This window comes from Camelina sativa, chromosome 5 (genome assembly GCF_000633955.1).
Source record: "Camelina sativa cultivar DH55 chromosome 5, Cs, whole genome shotgun sequence".
In the NCBI taxonomy this organism is placed as follows: Eukaryota; Viridiplantae; Streptophyta; class Magnoliopsida; order Brassicales; family Brassicaceae; genus Camelina; species Camelina sativa.
This window is the reverse complement of record NC_025689.1, coordinates 24398054-24413521: the sequence shown is the minus strand read 5'-3', so window position 1 is coordinate 24413521 and position 15468 is coordinate 24398054. Positions and strand designations below refer to the sequence as shown.

General features: G+C 35.9%; 4 protein-coding genes across 5 annotated transcripts; 1 reads left to right on the top strand and 3 right to left on the bottom strand.

Annotated features, from left to right (window-relative positions):
• On the bottom strand, window positions 2993–6653 carry LOC104787526 (protein MICRORCHIDIA 3-like). Of its 2 annotated transcripts, none has more exons than XM_010513134.2 (8): window positions 5614–6650; window positions 5280–5355; window positions 5121–5199; window positions 4878–5006; window positions 4646–4744; window positions 4453–4557; window positions 4227–4367; window positions 2993–3452 (listed from the first exon to the last, which is right to left on the bottom strand). In XM_010513134.2, exons 1-8 carry the CDS (start codon window positions 5822–5824, stop codon window positions 3339–3341), a joined length of 954 nt encoding a protein of 317 aa, XP_010511436.1. In that variant the 5' UTR covers window positions 5825–6650; the 3' UTR covers window positions 2993–3338. The 2 variants fall into 2 exon arrangements, with proteins under 2 accessions (XP_010511436.1, XP_010511435.1); XM_010513133.2 differs by lacking the exon at window positions 2993–3452 and adding an exon at window positions 3851–4045 and having other exon boundaries at window positions 5614–6653.
• Window positions 8034–9040, top strand: LOC104787524 (ycf20-like protein). Its single transcript, XM_010513129.2, has 2 exons — window positions 8034–8371; window positions 8514–9040. Exons 1-2 carry the CDS (start codon window positions 8232–8234, stop codon window positions 8974–8976), a joined length of 603 nt encoding a protein of 200 aa, XP_010511431.1. The 5' UTR covers window positions 8034–8231; the 3' UTR covers window positions 8977–9040.
• LOC104787525 (protein TRIGALACTOSYLDIACYLGLYCEROL 3, chloroplastic) lies at window positions 9110–11720 on the bottom strand (the record flags this gene model as incomplete). Its single annotated transcript, XM_010513130.2, is given in 10 exon segments — window positions 9110–9428; window positions 9520–9604; window positions 9692–9867; window positions 10024–10131; window positions 10224–10299; window positions 10413–10474; window positions 10565–10642; window positions 10719–10814; window positions 11169–11300; window positions 11518–11720. Coding segments are annotated over 10 exon segments (1038 nt in total). The 3' UTR covers window positions 9110–9389.
• Window positions 12604–15093, bottom strand: LOC104787523 (leucine-rich repeat receptor-like protein CLAVATA2). Its single transcript, XM_010513128.2, has one exon. It carries the CDS (start codon window positions 14940–14942, stop codon window positions 12774–12776), a length of 2169 nt encoding a protein of 722 aa, XP_010511430.1. The 5' UTR covers window positions 14943–15093; the 3' UTR covers window positions 12604–12773.

Sequence of the window (15468 nt, the reverse complement as noted above, 5' to 3'; positions counted from 1 at the left end):
GTTAAATGTGAAAATTAATTGTTTTTAAATTTGTGTTTTAATAAAAAATATTTTTTTTTTGTTAAAATTGCATTGCCAGATGGGCCAATAAGGAGAGAGTGAAACCTTACTTTTATATATATGATTATATTTACTATTTATTATTTAAAAAGAAAAAAACGGATCAGGTCGTTTCAATTCTAAACAAATAGTCCTACTCCTATGTGGTATATTATACAAAATGCCATTGTATTTTAATATAAAATATACTAACACAATTTTAATATTAATTTGTTGTAACCAGAAAATGTTTACCAAAAAAATAGCAAAAAAATGCCATTACATTTTTATTAATTTAATAACTAACAAAAAAAAACTTATATTAGTTTTTTTTTGACAACGAACTTATATGAATTTATAAAAGGGTGAGTTACTAGAATATTGCATAAAAGCTTCCTTATTACAAAAGTAACATACAATTGTTTGTAATTACTAGACTAACACATTGTACCTATACTACCCCTGAAACTAGTGGTGGGAAAAAACGTAATTACGGCTAATGCCATTAGAAAAAAAAACATTGGAAGTTGGGACTAAGTCTACCGATCCTTTGATGGTAGATTTATACACGTGGACTGATTAAAGGTGTACGTCAGATATTTTTGGTACACTTAGTTGTAGTGCTGGTACACTTTGCTGTCGACGTAGATGGTACACTTAGTTGTAGTGTTGGTACACTTATCGGTGGACGTATATGTGTATCAAAAACTAAGTGTACCAAAAATATCTGATGTACACCTTCAACGGTCAATATGACCCAAAAGATATTTATGATAGACTAATGGCCTGTTGCAACAGATTTATTCGACAGCCTTCTCTCGTTTCAGATATTTTTGGTATACTTGTTTGTTTTTTTGAAATAGTTTTCGGAGTGTGATGGTAGGTTTCTTGTCCGTGGTAGATTTAGTAAGCATTTTTGACAGCTGTAAAGTCTTACCAGAATAACACGAATTTGTTTGAGCTGTCAAAGACAGTCTAGCGTTGCGATAGACTTATTGGAGGTAGATCTAAACACGTTTGTTGTTCTTCCAATCTATGGTGTTCATGTAATAACGTTTGTAGCAGATTCATCAATCGTATTCTGTTTATCGGCCGGAGCAAACGTCTTTTTCCTGCTCAGTTTCGGAAATCTTTCCTCTGGGTTCATCCATGGAAGAGCAAGATATCGTTTCGGAAATCTATATAACTCACTTTTTATAGGTTTTTAATTTAGAAATCAGATGTTGAGACGAAAATCTATAATAGTTGAGTAAAAACCCCACAAGTGAAACCAAAAAAATAGACATAAGTCGTGAAAAAATNTTTCCTACTCAGTTTCGGAAATCTTTCCTCTGGGTTCATCCATGGAAGAGCAAGATATCGTTTCGGAAATCTATATAACTCACTTTTTATAGGTTTTTAATTTAGAAATCAGATGTTGAGACGAAAATCTATAATAGTTGAGTAAAAACCCCACAAGTGAAACCAAAAAAATAGACATAAGTCGTGAAAAAATAAAGTGAGGCAGGGGAAATTAGGGCTTTTNGTGTATCAAAAACTAAGTGTACCAAAAATATCTGACGTACACCTTCAACGGTCAATATGACCCAAAAGATATTTATGATAGACTAATGGCCTGTTGCAACAGATTTATTCGACAGCCTTCTCTCGTTTCAGATATTTTTGGTATACTTGTTTGTTTTTTTGAAATAGTTTTCGGAGTGTGATGGTAGGTTTCTTGTCCGTGGTAGATTTAGTAAGCATTTTTGACAGCTGTAAAGTCTTACCAGAATAACACGAATTTGTTTGAGCTGTCAAAGACAGTCTAGCGTTGCGATAGACTTATTGGAGGTAGATCTAAACACGTTTGCTGTTCTTCCGATCTATGGTGTTCATGTAATAACGTTTGTAGCAGATTCATCAATCGTATTCTGTTTGTCGGCCGGAGCAAACGTCTTTTTCCTACTCTGTTTCGTTAATCTTTCCTCTGGGTTCATCCATGGAAGAGCTAGATATCTGTTCGAAAATCTATATAACTCACTTTTTATAGGTTTTTAATTTAGAAATCAGATGTTGAGATGAAAATCTATAATAGTTGAGTAAAAAACCCACAAGTGAAACCAAAAAAATAGACATAAGTCGTGAAAAAATAAAGTGAGGCAGGGAAAATTAGGGTTTTCAGTCGTATGTTAGAGGTAGAAGACGAGGATATTCTGGTAATTTCGGGTTTATTAAACCTAAAATCGAACATGTACGTACATATAAACGTGTACGTACATATGAACTTATACATACATAATGTTCTTGAGATTAGTGTACGTACATAACGTTCTTTTTCTTAGTGTAGGTCCATAAATCCGTTTTAATGAACAATATTATTGTAATTTTATAGTCATCTTCAACATATCTTCTTATACAACCCTAGCTAATATTGTCGTTGTTGTTCATCGGAAATGGAACAAGTAAGAGATGTTACTAGAAAAAAGTAAGAGATGTTACTAGAATAACCTATGTAATTCGTAATTGTTTATTTATTTATTATATTTTCAAGAGGTAATGAACAATAACCACACAAAATTACATTTTAACTATAGAGGATAATATTTAGATGTTCCTTCTGGTAAGACTATCTGTTTTTGTACGTTGGTTTTTTTGTGTTCTTTGGGTGAAATTTAGAAGATTTTTTACATCTTTTGTGTTCAATAATGTAGGAAGCAGAATATATATAGAACAATCGAACCCGTTTCCCAAAGATGGAAAACAAGTTAATACTACAATACTCATTCCATTTTTCTTCAGTTTTGGTGTGTTTTTTTTTGGTTGAAACTGAAATGTTTGTGTTTATGTCTTAGGGTTGGTATAGTGGAGGATTTGGATATGGGTTATGGATAGGAACACTTGTTGCTTCAGGCTTTTGTGTCATTCCAGTCTCTGCATCTTTATGGAAGAGGCATTTTCAACTTGCCAGTGGGAGTAGCACAAAGGTGGTTTGATCTTTTACTGTCAAACTTTTGTTAAAACTATTGTCCAAGCACTTTAAAAACAAATCCCTCAAACGCTGACAAAATTTACAATTTTTGTTTACAGAACGATAGTAGACGAGTTGCGGCACAGTTGTTTCCATCACTTAGTTCGCAACTTAAGAGGAAAAAGGATCGTGGTCGAGCTGAAGCACTGCTCATTGCGGCATATGGTGAATCCCAGAGAACAGAGAAGCTGTTGATCCCGCCACAAGAGCAGTGCATGCGTGAGAGGACGGTTTAGGTTCTCTACAGCCTTATGTTGCCGCTTATTTTGCCCCTTATTTTGCCTAGCCAGAATCAGGGCCTTTTCTTCAACTGTACATACTGAGTACAACTGGAACTTGCTGCGAAGTGCTTGTTCATAAGTTCTGCAAATTTTAATTCCCTTATATCCCGTTCAAACTTCTCCATCTGTTCAAAGACAAATAAAAACATATCACATATGATAATCTTCCAATTAATATGGGTCAGTTTAGAGAGCAACAAGAACTAACAATAGTAGATCTTATTCATATGCAGAAAATGAAACCAACTTAACAATTTCAAGGGCCGCAGATCTTTGAAAACCAAGATCCTACAAAATTCATTAGTGGGGACCTAACAAGAAGAATCCAAAATCTGTTGACTTAAGCCTATCCTAGTACAATCCCTAGAAAATGAAAACTTTTTGTTAGCCTGCCAAAATCTAGCTGCTAGGGAAGATCATAATCGTTCCACGGAGAAGACAAGGCACAACAGAGAATCCAAAATTTAGCTAAACCACATCAGAAAAGTCGAGATCCAAACCAGTTAAAATGAAGAAGACAACAAAATCAGAAACAACTTCTTAAGGAAAGGAAGCAGTAGAATAATAGTCAACCAAAGATATTGCGATTCGGAATCAAAAATAAATATTGAGAAAATGATTGAATTAAGTTTTGGACGGTTTTGTGATAGACGTTGAAACCGCAAACTACAAGCTTAGGCGCTTCCTTTATAAATCCAACTTTGATCTCAGTGGGAGCCTGTAACATGAACGCTTAGTGGGTTTTTTTTCTTCTCATAACTTGAACCTAGAAAACTAGATTAATGTTTGGCATATGAAAACGCAAAAGGAAATTATAAACAATTAGCCAAAGCTCCACATAACAAAACTAGAGAGTAGAAAAGAGAAAAAAAAAGAAGAGGAAGTCTAATTTATATTACTTGTTCAACTGTAGCGGTATGGGGCTTTATAATCTCAGATACTCTTAATTCATCAGCAATGTTGAACTGCTCCACAGGGATTCCCCGAAGTATAATTTTGAAATTGTTGAACTTTTTGAGATATAACATTGAAGCATAAGCCTAAGGATAAAGAACTAACAAAGTGAATCAAACATCTTTGGAACAAAAAATTATTAGAAAAGGAAGAAGATATTAAAGAGATTACCCTCAGAGAAAAACGTAAGTGGTATGAAATATGAGATCTCAGTTCTAATAATTTATGATGCAACCGTTTTCCGTCATGGACACCTTCATCTCGGAGCCGGATGTCCTATACCAATATCAAAGCATAAGACCAGACCTAAGACACCTCTGGCAAGATATCTCATAGTATATCATTTACAGAATGTTTGAATTACCTCATCATCGTCGTCAAAACTCAGCTCATAGATACCTTCATCATTAAGCCACAAGTTGTATATAATCACTTTTGTTCCATGTGTTCCAATATCCTCAAACTGGTAGGCGGAAGATGGAAATAAACGAATTAATTAAACAGAGCGCATTCAAGAGGATTCAAAATCTTCATACTGAATTAAAGGGAACAAGATGCAATGAGATATTCATGAGCTAACTCTTGAAAGTAACAACCTGCTGCCAAAGTTCAGCCTCTGTTGAAAACGGAGACCATTTGAGTAGAATTTCAAGGTTGGCAACCCAATCTTCTGAAGATCCATAGATAATTGGTTCTGGTCGCTCCTTGGATATATCAATATCAATCTGCATTGCACATCTCATCTATCACTTGAGAACAAAAAATTGTTGCACATCCTAGAGTTTACAAGAATCATTTATTTCAGGCATGAAAAAAGTCTAAAATGCTGAAGATTTTACCATAGGAACAATGATATCATCCTGACCAGTTTTTCTGAGGAACGTGTAAGACAGAAGACCAACGCTCTGAGTAGATTTGCTAAAACAGAATAGATTAAAAGGTTAAAAGACGAGCATAAACCATACTCAGAGTATACGATGTACCAGATTTATCAATACCCTCCACGAGTTGAGCGACTAAAGACAATAGCATCAGCTCCAAGTCTCATAGTACTTGTCTTGAAACCATTTCCATCTAAACACGAAAGGTGAAACTCTGGTTAGAGACCCCCAGTTGAAGACCAAGACACCAAGACCACCCAACTAGAAACAAGCTCAATATCTTATTAACCAAGTAAAACAGTTACACTGTCCAATTGTCGTATTAGAATTTCTTTGACGAGTAGCCTAAGCTCATGCATTTTCTGAGCCCATCAGTATCCAAACCAGTAAAAATGAAGAAGACAACAAAATCAGAAACAACTTCTTAAGGAAAGGAAATAAATTTATATACCAATGGAGGAGCACTTGTTGACACCTTCGAGGGTAACAACAGCGGTGAGGATGAAAACAAAAGGCAACAAGAAAGCGAGGATTAAGATGGTGTGGAAGAGAGTTCGGTAAGAGATGTGACGAGCTGCGACCTTGATCTTCATCAAGTCAATAAACTCATTGCTGCTCGAAATCGTGATGCTTCTCATGCTAGGCGATATGTGAAGCTGCATCCTCCAACTTGGTAGTGCTGCAGCCCCACCACAACAGTAGTGACTAGAGAAACCGAATCCGAAAAAACCCTAATTCCTCCTCCTGACAGATACAATCCCAAACCCAACATCAGATCCGATCAGATTCTCTGATCCCGATTTCTCACCGCCGCTTCTTCTCGATCTCAATTCCGTCTCTTCTTTCCCGTTCCTTCTTCTTCTTCTTCTTCCTTGTGGTCTTCTCCCAGACCGCATTTGGATTTTCAGAATCCATAATTTTTGAGATTCCCGCCTTACTCCTCTGGGAGAGATTTGCTTTCAATCAAATTGAACATGGAGAGAATCGTAATGGGTTTGCCTCAAATTCACGTCTTGAGCGGAGAGATAGAGAGATTCAAAGAGTCTTTCCTCACAGATCAAGATTCAAAAAAATCAAAGAGCTGATGAAGAAGAAGAAGAAGAAGAAAGAAGAGAAATGAAAAATAGAAACAATTAAGAGAATAACAATTAGAAGCTTTTTTTTTTTTGTTCTCAGTGATTTTGCCGGTGGATCTAAACAAAAAAAAAAAACAAGAGCAATTTAAAAGGAAAACGATCGACCATAAGAAAATGGCAACAATCAACTATAAAAAAACGAAACTCACTCAAAATAAAAACTAGATCTACAACTTTGTTCTGTTCTTGAGATAAAAAGTGAACAGTGAGCTCACAGAATAATTATCTAGCTCTGATAAATTTCTTTCTTTTGTCATGATTTTAGTTGAAAAAGATGAATTAAATTAGAAGGAATCAATATCATATTTTTTTGCCAACCCAAATTTAAGAGAATAAAAAAAATCAGGAATAGATTCTTCAAGGTTTTTGTGTTCCTTTCTCTTCAAAATCAAAGACAATTTTAATTATAAATGACATAAAATGTAATAAAACACACAACTCAAGTATAGAAGTAATTTGCAAACTTTTATGTATTATTCTAGTAAGTCAAAAATCTCAACGTGTTAATCTAGTAATAAACCTACTTTTATATAATATTCTATGTAATTTCCCTTTATAAAATAATAAAACAATATTTTTGAAATTGTGTAATAAAATTACTTAACAGAGTCTATTTATTGTTTCATAAATCTTAGGAAACAATAACAAACTATTTAGAACAATTATAAAACTTAATTTTATTTATAAAACTAATATTAAATATTTGCATATCTAAACTATTTAATAATGACATATATCTTTGATGTGGCATGTTACGAAAAATGATATTGTATTTTAATTAATCTAATAACTAACAAAAAAAATTTATATTTGTTTACAAAATAATAAAACAATATTTTCGAAATTATTTGATAATTTTTTTTCCAGATTCTATTTATTGTTTTAGAAATCTTAAAAAACAATAACAAACAATTTAATTGGCTAAAAAATTATTGTTTATACACTATATTCACTGTAGAAACAATATTAAGTTTATAATATTGACAATATACATATAAATAATCTAATTGTATTTTTTACATATAAAGTTGATATATACTAACATGTTATACCAATAACTGCAATGGTGTTAATATTAACACCAATCACTATTGTAAATTTGATATATTAAGATCTCTAAACACGATCACATCAATTTGTAATACCAGATCATGGGTTAGTACATGTTTTGTTGGATTTTTTTTTATAGACTTGACCGAATATATAATTAACAAATTTGATATTTTATCCAAACCAAAATAGTAGTACCGACTACGAAGTTAATATTTTCTACTATTATTTTGTAACAAATAAATTCTAATTTACGTAAATATTTTTCCACGTTGTACAGCGTGGATCACTATCTAGTTATAGAGATTAAAAAAAAGACAAAAAGAAAACACTCTTAGTTATTTTTAAAAGATATAGGTATTTATTAATTCCAATATATATTTATTCTAGTTATTTTCTCTTTTTTTTAACGATACACATGTAAAGAAGTTGTACTCTGAACTCTGATAATAAACCCAACAAAACTAGAAAAGTTATCACTAATAAAGGCCTAAACCATGGCCACCGCAAGTACCAACACTAATTCAGATTAAACCACCGACCGACCATTGAAACCCGATTGGCTGACCCAAACAGATTTATTAACTTTCTAGAGGTTTTGAAAAATTGTTCCAAAAGTAAAAAATTGTGTGAAGTAAAATGTAAAAAAGTAAAAAAGTTGTGTGAAGTGGATGAAACTAAAAAAGAACCTTCAACGCCGTACCCGTACTGTGAGTTGAGTCTCTCAAATCTGACACTCATCTTCTCCGATCTCCATTGTTTCATTCGACTTAAGCTTCTTGCTTTTTCCTCTTAGATCAATCGGGCTAAGCTTTGTTTTGTCTTCGCTGTGACATAGTTAAAAAAACCCTAAATCTCAGAAAAATCGAGACATTGTTTTCTAATGGCATGTCAAATTCAAGCTTCACGCGTCTCCCCAGCTCTGGAAATTGATAAAGGTCTCTCCTTTATGATAAATGTATTCCATAGCAGACGAAGAGCTTCCTCCATTACCCTTACTTCATTTCCTTATCCCATGAAAAGGTACCGTTTTGCGTTTCACGTTTCACGTTTCGATTCTGTGCATAATCATCATCATTGGTTTCAGCATTGCAAATTTTGAATTTGAGGCGTAATCATCTTAGGGTTTGAGTATTGAAAAGTTTTCTTCATTTTTGTTCAATAGTTTTCAGATGACAAGACCAAACCGGAAAATAGCGTTTGCGTTAGACACAGGTTCTTCTGTTCCTGTTCCTGGAGATAATGATGGAGGAGGACAAGAGATGAATGGAGACAGGACCGTTCTCGGTAGCACTCGATTGGGTCGAATTGCGATCGCAGGAGGCAAACAGCTGCTTGGGAAGATAAACTCTGCAAGAAAAAACTTCCCAATGAAGATATTTTTGCTGCTTCTTGGCTTCTACACTGCCAATGCATTGGCTACGATTCTTGGACAAACCGGTGACTGGGACGTGCTTGTTGCTGGAATCGTCGTGGCTGCGATCGAAGGAATCGGTATGCTTATGTATAAGAGGCCGTCTTCTTCAATGTTTTCAGGGAAGTTGCAGTCTTTTGTTGTGTTTATGAATTTCTGGAAAGCTGGTGTTTGCTTAGGTCTCTTTGTTGATGCTTTCAAGTTAGGCAGTTGAAATAAAGCATCTTTCTCTTCTTCTAGATGAGTTATGTTTGTGTATATATATACATTTGTTACTACTGTTTTGGAGATTCACAAGTATCTGCTAAAGTTTCAGTATGTATGAAAATGCAAGTCTTTGTTCTTGGTAGATAAAAACCCAATTCTCATTTATGCATTATAGAGTGAAATCTCACGACTTACAATGCTTCCCTGATCTACTCTTCTAAGAATAACGAGTGTTTACAAGTAGGCTAAGCTTTGTTTAGGAGGAACTGAAGTTTCTTGTGAACTAATTGCTCTCAGACGGTTTCTTCCAAATCTTAATGGGAAGCCAGAGGTATATATATTTGCCAGAATCCAGACATATGTTGTGTGCCAACCGTGTCTCGTCGTTTCTTCATCCCAAATTGTCTCAGATTGCGTCCCCTAGTATCTGATTGGTCCATCGAGGCTGCCTGTAGCAAACTGAGAGATACAAAACAAAAATGAATGACTCAAACTGCATCCCAAGTACGTCCATGTTGATATTAGATGTGAACATGTGAAAAGAAGGGACCTGTTGAACTATTGGATTTGTTGAGGTTGTAAATTCATGTGTCATTCCTTGCCAAACGATCTTTCCTTCATACAGAAACAATAACCTGAATACAAGAAGAAACTTAACTTTCTTCAGGGATGAAGTGAGAGCTGCAAAAACCATATCTTGTAATATGGACTGAAATCAGAACCTGTCTACAGCTCTTTGAATGGTGCTATGTTGATGTGTTACAACCAGATAAGACGCAATTTTTCCAGGTTTTCCAACTGCATCCTCATCCGTCATGTGAACAGACCGTATAAGATCTTCAACTACAGTTGATGCAATTGGATCCAGTCCAGCAGTTGGCTCATCGTACAAGAGCACCTAAGAAAAGGCAGCGCATAATTAAACTAACTTCAAAACCCATAAATGAATGCTTAATTTTCACCACCTGATAAGTTAAAAACTTTCATCATGAACTATGAGATGCAGGAGTCGAGCCTCTAGAGAAGAAACAACATGAGTAGATCTTCAGATTACCTCTGGCTCTATGACCTCTTTTGTTGTATCAAAAATTAGTGAACGAGCTAAAGCAACCCTTTTCTTCATTCCACCAGATAGCTCAGAAGGTAATCGATTCTCAACACCCTGATCTTATTAGAAACAAAAATAAAAATAAGCTGGATGTGGACTATTCACCAGGTATTTAACTAGCCTATGTTTGTACTGAATTAAGATACCTTCAAACCAACAGCTGCTAAGGTTTGTGTCACAAGCTCAGATATTTGATTCTCCGGCATTTTTGATCTTTCATAACTGTGATCATTACCATAGACAATCAATATGTCTAAAACCAAAAAAAGCATCCGTATCCGTAATCTTTTGGCTAAAAATGAGGCCATATAGGACGTTAAAGAATAACATCTTACAGTAGAAAACCAACATTTTCACGAACTGATAGAGAATCAAAGAGAGCTGCACTCTGAAACACCTGTAAGATAGAAAAAATGCCATTTATATACACAAACTCGAAACAAATAATCCACGACTCATGAGAATCATATCTCAGAACAGCAGTTACCAGGCCAATACGAAGTCCTGATATTTCCTCATCACTTATCAAACCAGCTCGTTTTTTTCCTCGTATATAAACTTCTCCCTGCATACCAAACATCAAAGAAAATCCATAATCTGAAGGTTATGATCTGCCAGATAGAGTAGAGACAGTTGCAGACCTTGTCTGGAGCAAGAAGTCCAGCCATGATCTTTAAAATGGTTGATTTCCCAGTCCCAGAAGGACCGATCACCCCAACAGCTTCGCCATGTCTAATCTGCATTCAAAAGAATTTGGTTAGCATGTGGTGTGTTTGTGTGACTTTCAAAATCCCAAGATCCAAACAAGTAAGAGAAAACATAACATTGTAGTTAATATACACTGACGTTCTTTGCAACGCCCGGGATTTCAAGACTTCAAAATATGATAAAACAGCTTACTTATCAATACAATGCTACAAATAGCCAAAGCAGAACACTTTTATGGCAAAAGAGTAGCAAAGAAATCCGCTAAGGTAGTCTAGACTGACAAGAAGGCGTGAGGAAGCCTAAAAGCTAACGCCTTACAAGATGGGTAGCACCATCTTTTTTACATTGGATTCATGAAAGGGTAGTAAGGATGCTCAATGTACCTTAAAGCTAACACCTTTCAAGATATGTTTTTCCCCAAACGATTTGTAGACATCTCGACATTCAATAAGAACATCAGAATCATTCTCAGGCTCTCGCTGTTTACTCATACCTCCTCCTGAGTTAGAGAGACTCTGCAGATATATCATCACATTATCAAACATTTAGACAAGACACAGTATCAAACATCAGACAAGACCCAAGCTCCAGCAAAAAAAATGCAGAACATTTTGATATAAAATTAAAAGTATTAAGGCAGATTCTACCATGATATATTGAAAAAAAAAAACAATTCAACGAGCTAAAGAGACATAACAATGGATAGCAACATTGTGAAAACAAAATCAATACATCGAATCTAGTGGCATCGTTGTCCAAGTTCTGAGGAGGAGCTATGCAACAGCAAGAGACTTTCCGACGAAACGAGATAACACTCCTTCTTGGTACAACGACGGACCGACCAGAAGAAGAAGAACCATGGCAGTGTAAACTCGGACGAAGCAACGAAGAAGAAGAAGAAGAGGATAAAGAAAGCATGATTGATTCTTGTGGGTTGAGATCCTGAAGATATCAAATTCGATACCAATTTGGGAGAAACCCAGAATCAAGATCGATCGAAGGTGTGGACTTTGCGGCGAAATTTCGCTTTTTTCCCCTTCACCGACGAAAGTGAGAGAGAGAGAGATATTAAATCACATTGCCATTTTTGTAATTTATTTATTTTGTGAGATGAAACGAAATTGAGAATGAGATATGATGAATGTAGTAATAATACTTTTTTGCATTTTTGGCTTTGCATTGTTGATCAATTTATCCGAATGGTATACGGATAACCCGAATTTAACTGGATACCAAGTTGGAAAATCCAATACAATTGTTTTTTCTTTTCTTTTCTTCTAATAATAAGTCTGAATGTTTCATGTTAAAAGTTACTGTAGAATGTAAAAAAAAAAAATTATTTTCTAAAAATCTATATATGTTAAAACAAAAAAATGGAGATATATATATTTTTTTTTTTAACAAACAAAATGGAGATATCTTAGTTTCAATATATATATATATATATATATATATATATAAACAATACTTGGGTTCATCCTAGGGGTGAATCTATTCATTCACCCCCTTATTAAATAAGGAAATAAAATTTGTATACATTATTATAAAATTAAAATTTTAAACCGTTCTTTAATAAACCCAAACCGACATATAATTTCGTTCTACTCGTAAAATCTAAATCCTCTAACCATTTCATTTATGAACCCAAACCGACATATAATTTCGTTTTACTTGTAAAATCTAAACTCTAACCATCTCATTTGTAAACCCAAACTAGGGTTAGGGTTTTCTCAGCCTAATTTGGTGCGCTAAACTCTATACTGGAGTATAGAATATTTTTAAAACAGACCAAAAAATGCGAATATACACAAGTGAATGTAACAATGGATAGCAAAAGGAGTATAAGAAGAAACCGTTCAAACTATATACACAAGTGAATGTAACCAAGATTTTAGTTAAATGCGAGCATTTCCACTTCTCATCTCAGACCAACAAACATACATATGTGAGTTACAACTGAATATACACATCAATCAATCTCTAGAGTTTTAAGCTTTGGTCTGAAGAATATAACTCCGAGCACGAGCTGAGCAGAAGATACCTAGCACTCCAAAATCGAAGCTGATAAACGCACTCAAGCAGAATATCCAAATCGATATCGGTCCTTCTACCAATTCGTTTTGATATATTTCCTCTTGTGATGCATCAATATTAGCCGGATCACACTTGCTTCCAGGAGATTCTACACACAGTTCCGGATTTCCAGCCAAGGCTCCTGGAAACTTCCCAAGCCCTTCTTTCTCAGTAATGATTCCAGAGAAACAGTTATGAGATAGGTTCAGAAGTGTGAGTCCCGGAGGAGCCGAGATGTTTCCAGTGACTTGACCTGATAGAGAATTGTGTGAAAGATCTAAGGCCTTTAACCTTGGCAGCTTCTCTAGACGTGGAAGCTGACCTTCAAGGAAGTTGTAGGACAAGTTTAAGTACTCAATATTCTTCTGTCTGAACAAAGCTTCTGGGATCTCTCCGTGTAATAGATTGTCAGAGAGATCAATCCCAACCATGGATAATAGACTGTAGCTGAAGCTTAGTTCGTCTTTGGCAACCACAGCTGCTGATATTTTGATCTCTACTTTCCCTGGTGGCTCTGCAGATCTTTCTTCTCCAGCGGCGTGAAGATCTTTGAAGCGTGTGCTGTTTAAGTTATCGTCCGGTATGAACCAGGAGAATCTGTTGCTGGAGTAGTCGATCATTTGGATTTTGTCAAACTTGAACAGCCAAGATGGAAGGGTTCCACTGAATTTGTTCCGGGCAAGAGAGAGATACTTGAGATTGGACCATTTGGTAATGGCTTCATTCAGGTTTCCTGAGAGGTTGTTGGAACTGATATCCACAATCTCAAGAGACTTCAGGCCAGCCAAAGTAAGTGGTATCTCACCTGAAATCTGATTGTTGCTTATGTCAAGTATCTTCAGACTGTCCAAAGCATCAAGCTCTGGTTGTATTTCCCCAGAGAGATTGTTGTTACTAATCATCAAAGCAAGCAACTGAAAGCAACCAACAATGTTGAGAGGTATCGAGCCGGTTAATGCGTTGTGGGAAAGATCAATGAACTGGAGATACGTCAGATTCCCAATCTTAGCCGGGATATCTCCGGTTAGAAGATTGTGAGAGAGACGCAATGCTTGTAAACTCTTCAACTCAGTAATCCTCAACGGTATATCACCAGAAAACCTATTGTGAGAAAGGTCAAGAAGTACCAAACCCAATTTCTCAGTTGTTTCAGAGATTCTGCTAGGAAGACGACCTGAAAACCCGTTGTGACTCAAGTCCAACATCACAAGCTTCTCTGAAAACATAAGCCTTGGAGATATCTCGTAGTTAAAGCCATTGAAAGATAGATTCAAATGACTCAGCTCTACTAAAGAACCCAAACAAGAAGGTAACCCACCAACCAACAAATTCTCAGCCAGATTCAGAACACTAAGAGAAGGACGAGAGGAGTAGAAACAAGGCAGTGTACCAGAAAACCGATTTGAAGCAAGATTAAGAACCACCAACGGCTGCTGAAAATCTCTAAGTGTACCAGTCAAGTTATTGCTCTCAAGATTCAAGTAGTTAAGAGACTTCAAGTACAGCAAGCTCTCAGGCAATTCTCCAAGAAACGAGCAGAAACTAAGATCAATTCTCTCAAGATTCATCGAGAAACCCCCAAACCAGTGAGGAATCACACCGCCTAGATCTCTATTCTCACTTAGAACAACTTCTCTAAGCTCCTTAAGACTCACGAATGTGTCAGGAATCGAACCAACGAATCCGTTCCGACTAAGATTAAGTGCCCTAAGATTACGCAACGAACCGAAGCAAGAAGGTACGTTTCCAGAGAAATTGTTCCGGGAAAGGTCCAAGCTTTGAAGAGAAGAGAGCTTACAGAGAGATGGGTGAAGCTCACCGGAGAGATTCAAACCGGATAAAGTGATAGAGAGAACTTTTCCGGTCGGATTGTGACAAGCTAGACCTGTCCAGTTAGAACAAGATGAGCCGTACCATGTCGATAAGCTTCGATTAAGGTCGTGAATCGAAACCTTGAATATCAATAAAGAGGCTTTGTCTTGTGGGTCGATGTCGGGAAGCTGGGATTGAGCTTGAAGCGACGCGGGAGAGCAGACGAAGAAGAGGAAGAAGAGAGTGAAATCTGCAATCTTCAGTATGTTCATAGCTCACTGGAGAAGACGAAGTTAAAGAAGGTAAAGTGGTAATGAAAGTAAATTGAGAAGGTCTCAGGGGCGAATTACAGAAATCGCAGCGACCTCTCTTTACAGTGGAGAGTGAAGCAACGCGACCCTGGTAGTGGAAATGTGAGTGGAAGATAAAGACCGTGAAAAGGAGTTTTCATCTCAAAACTCCTCTATTTAAGAGAATTCATCTCTAGTGTCCCTATACCAGAAATTCATCTCTGCATTACCCCCACTTAATCTTATTACCCCTTTTTTTAATGAAAGGACGAAACTACCCCTCTAATAATTTTTAAAGAATAGTTGTACCATATATCTCCTAGTTGCACCTTGTATAGTTGTACCATATATCCCCTAGTTGTACCAGTTGCACCATAGTTGTACCAGTTGCACCTCGCATAGTTGTACCATATATTCCCTAATTGTACCAGTTGCACCCTAGTTGTACCAGTTGTACCGCGCATAGTGGGATTCGAACCCTGGGCGCGCGCGCGTGCACATGGAGCTC

Excerpts from the sequence above, each read along its gene's own strand:
- LOC104787526 (XM_010513133.2), bottom strand. The coding sequence starts at position 5,824 with ATGCAGCTTCACATATCGCCTAGCATGAGAAGCATCACGATTTCGAGC. Across the intron at positions 5,007-5,120 it reads ATGATATCATTGTTCCTATG|ATTGATATTGATATATCCAA; the intron begins GTAAAATCTTCA and ends TGTGCAATGCAG. Across the intron at positions 4,745-4,877 it reads AGGCTGAACTTTGGCAGCAG|TTTGAGGATATTGGAACACA; the intron begins GTTGTTACTTTC and ends TCCGCCTACCAG.
- LOC104787523 (XM_010513128.2), bottom strand. The coding sequence starts at position 14,942 with ATGAACATACTGAAGATTGCAGATTTCACTCTCTTCTTCCTCTTCTTC.
- LOC104787524 (XM_010513129.2), top strand. The coding sequence starts at position 8,232 with ATGGCATGTCAAATTCAAGCTTCACGCGTCTCCCCAGCTCTGGAAATT. Across the intron at positions 8,372-8,513 it reads TTTCCTTATCCCATGAAAAG|TTTTCAGATGACAAGACCAA; the intron begins GTACCGTTTTGC and ends TTTGTTCAATAG.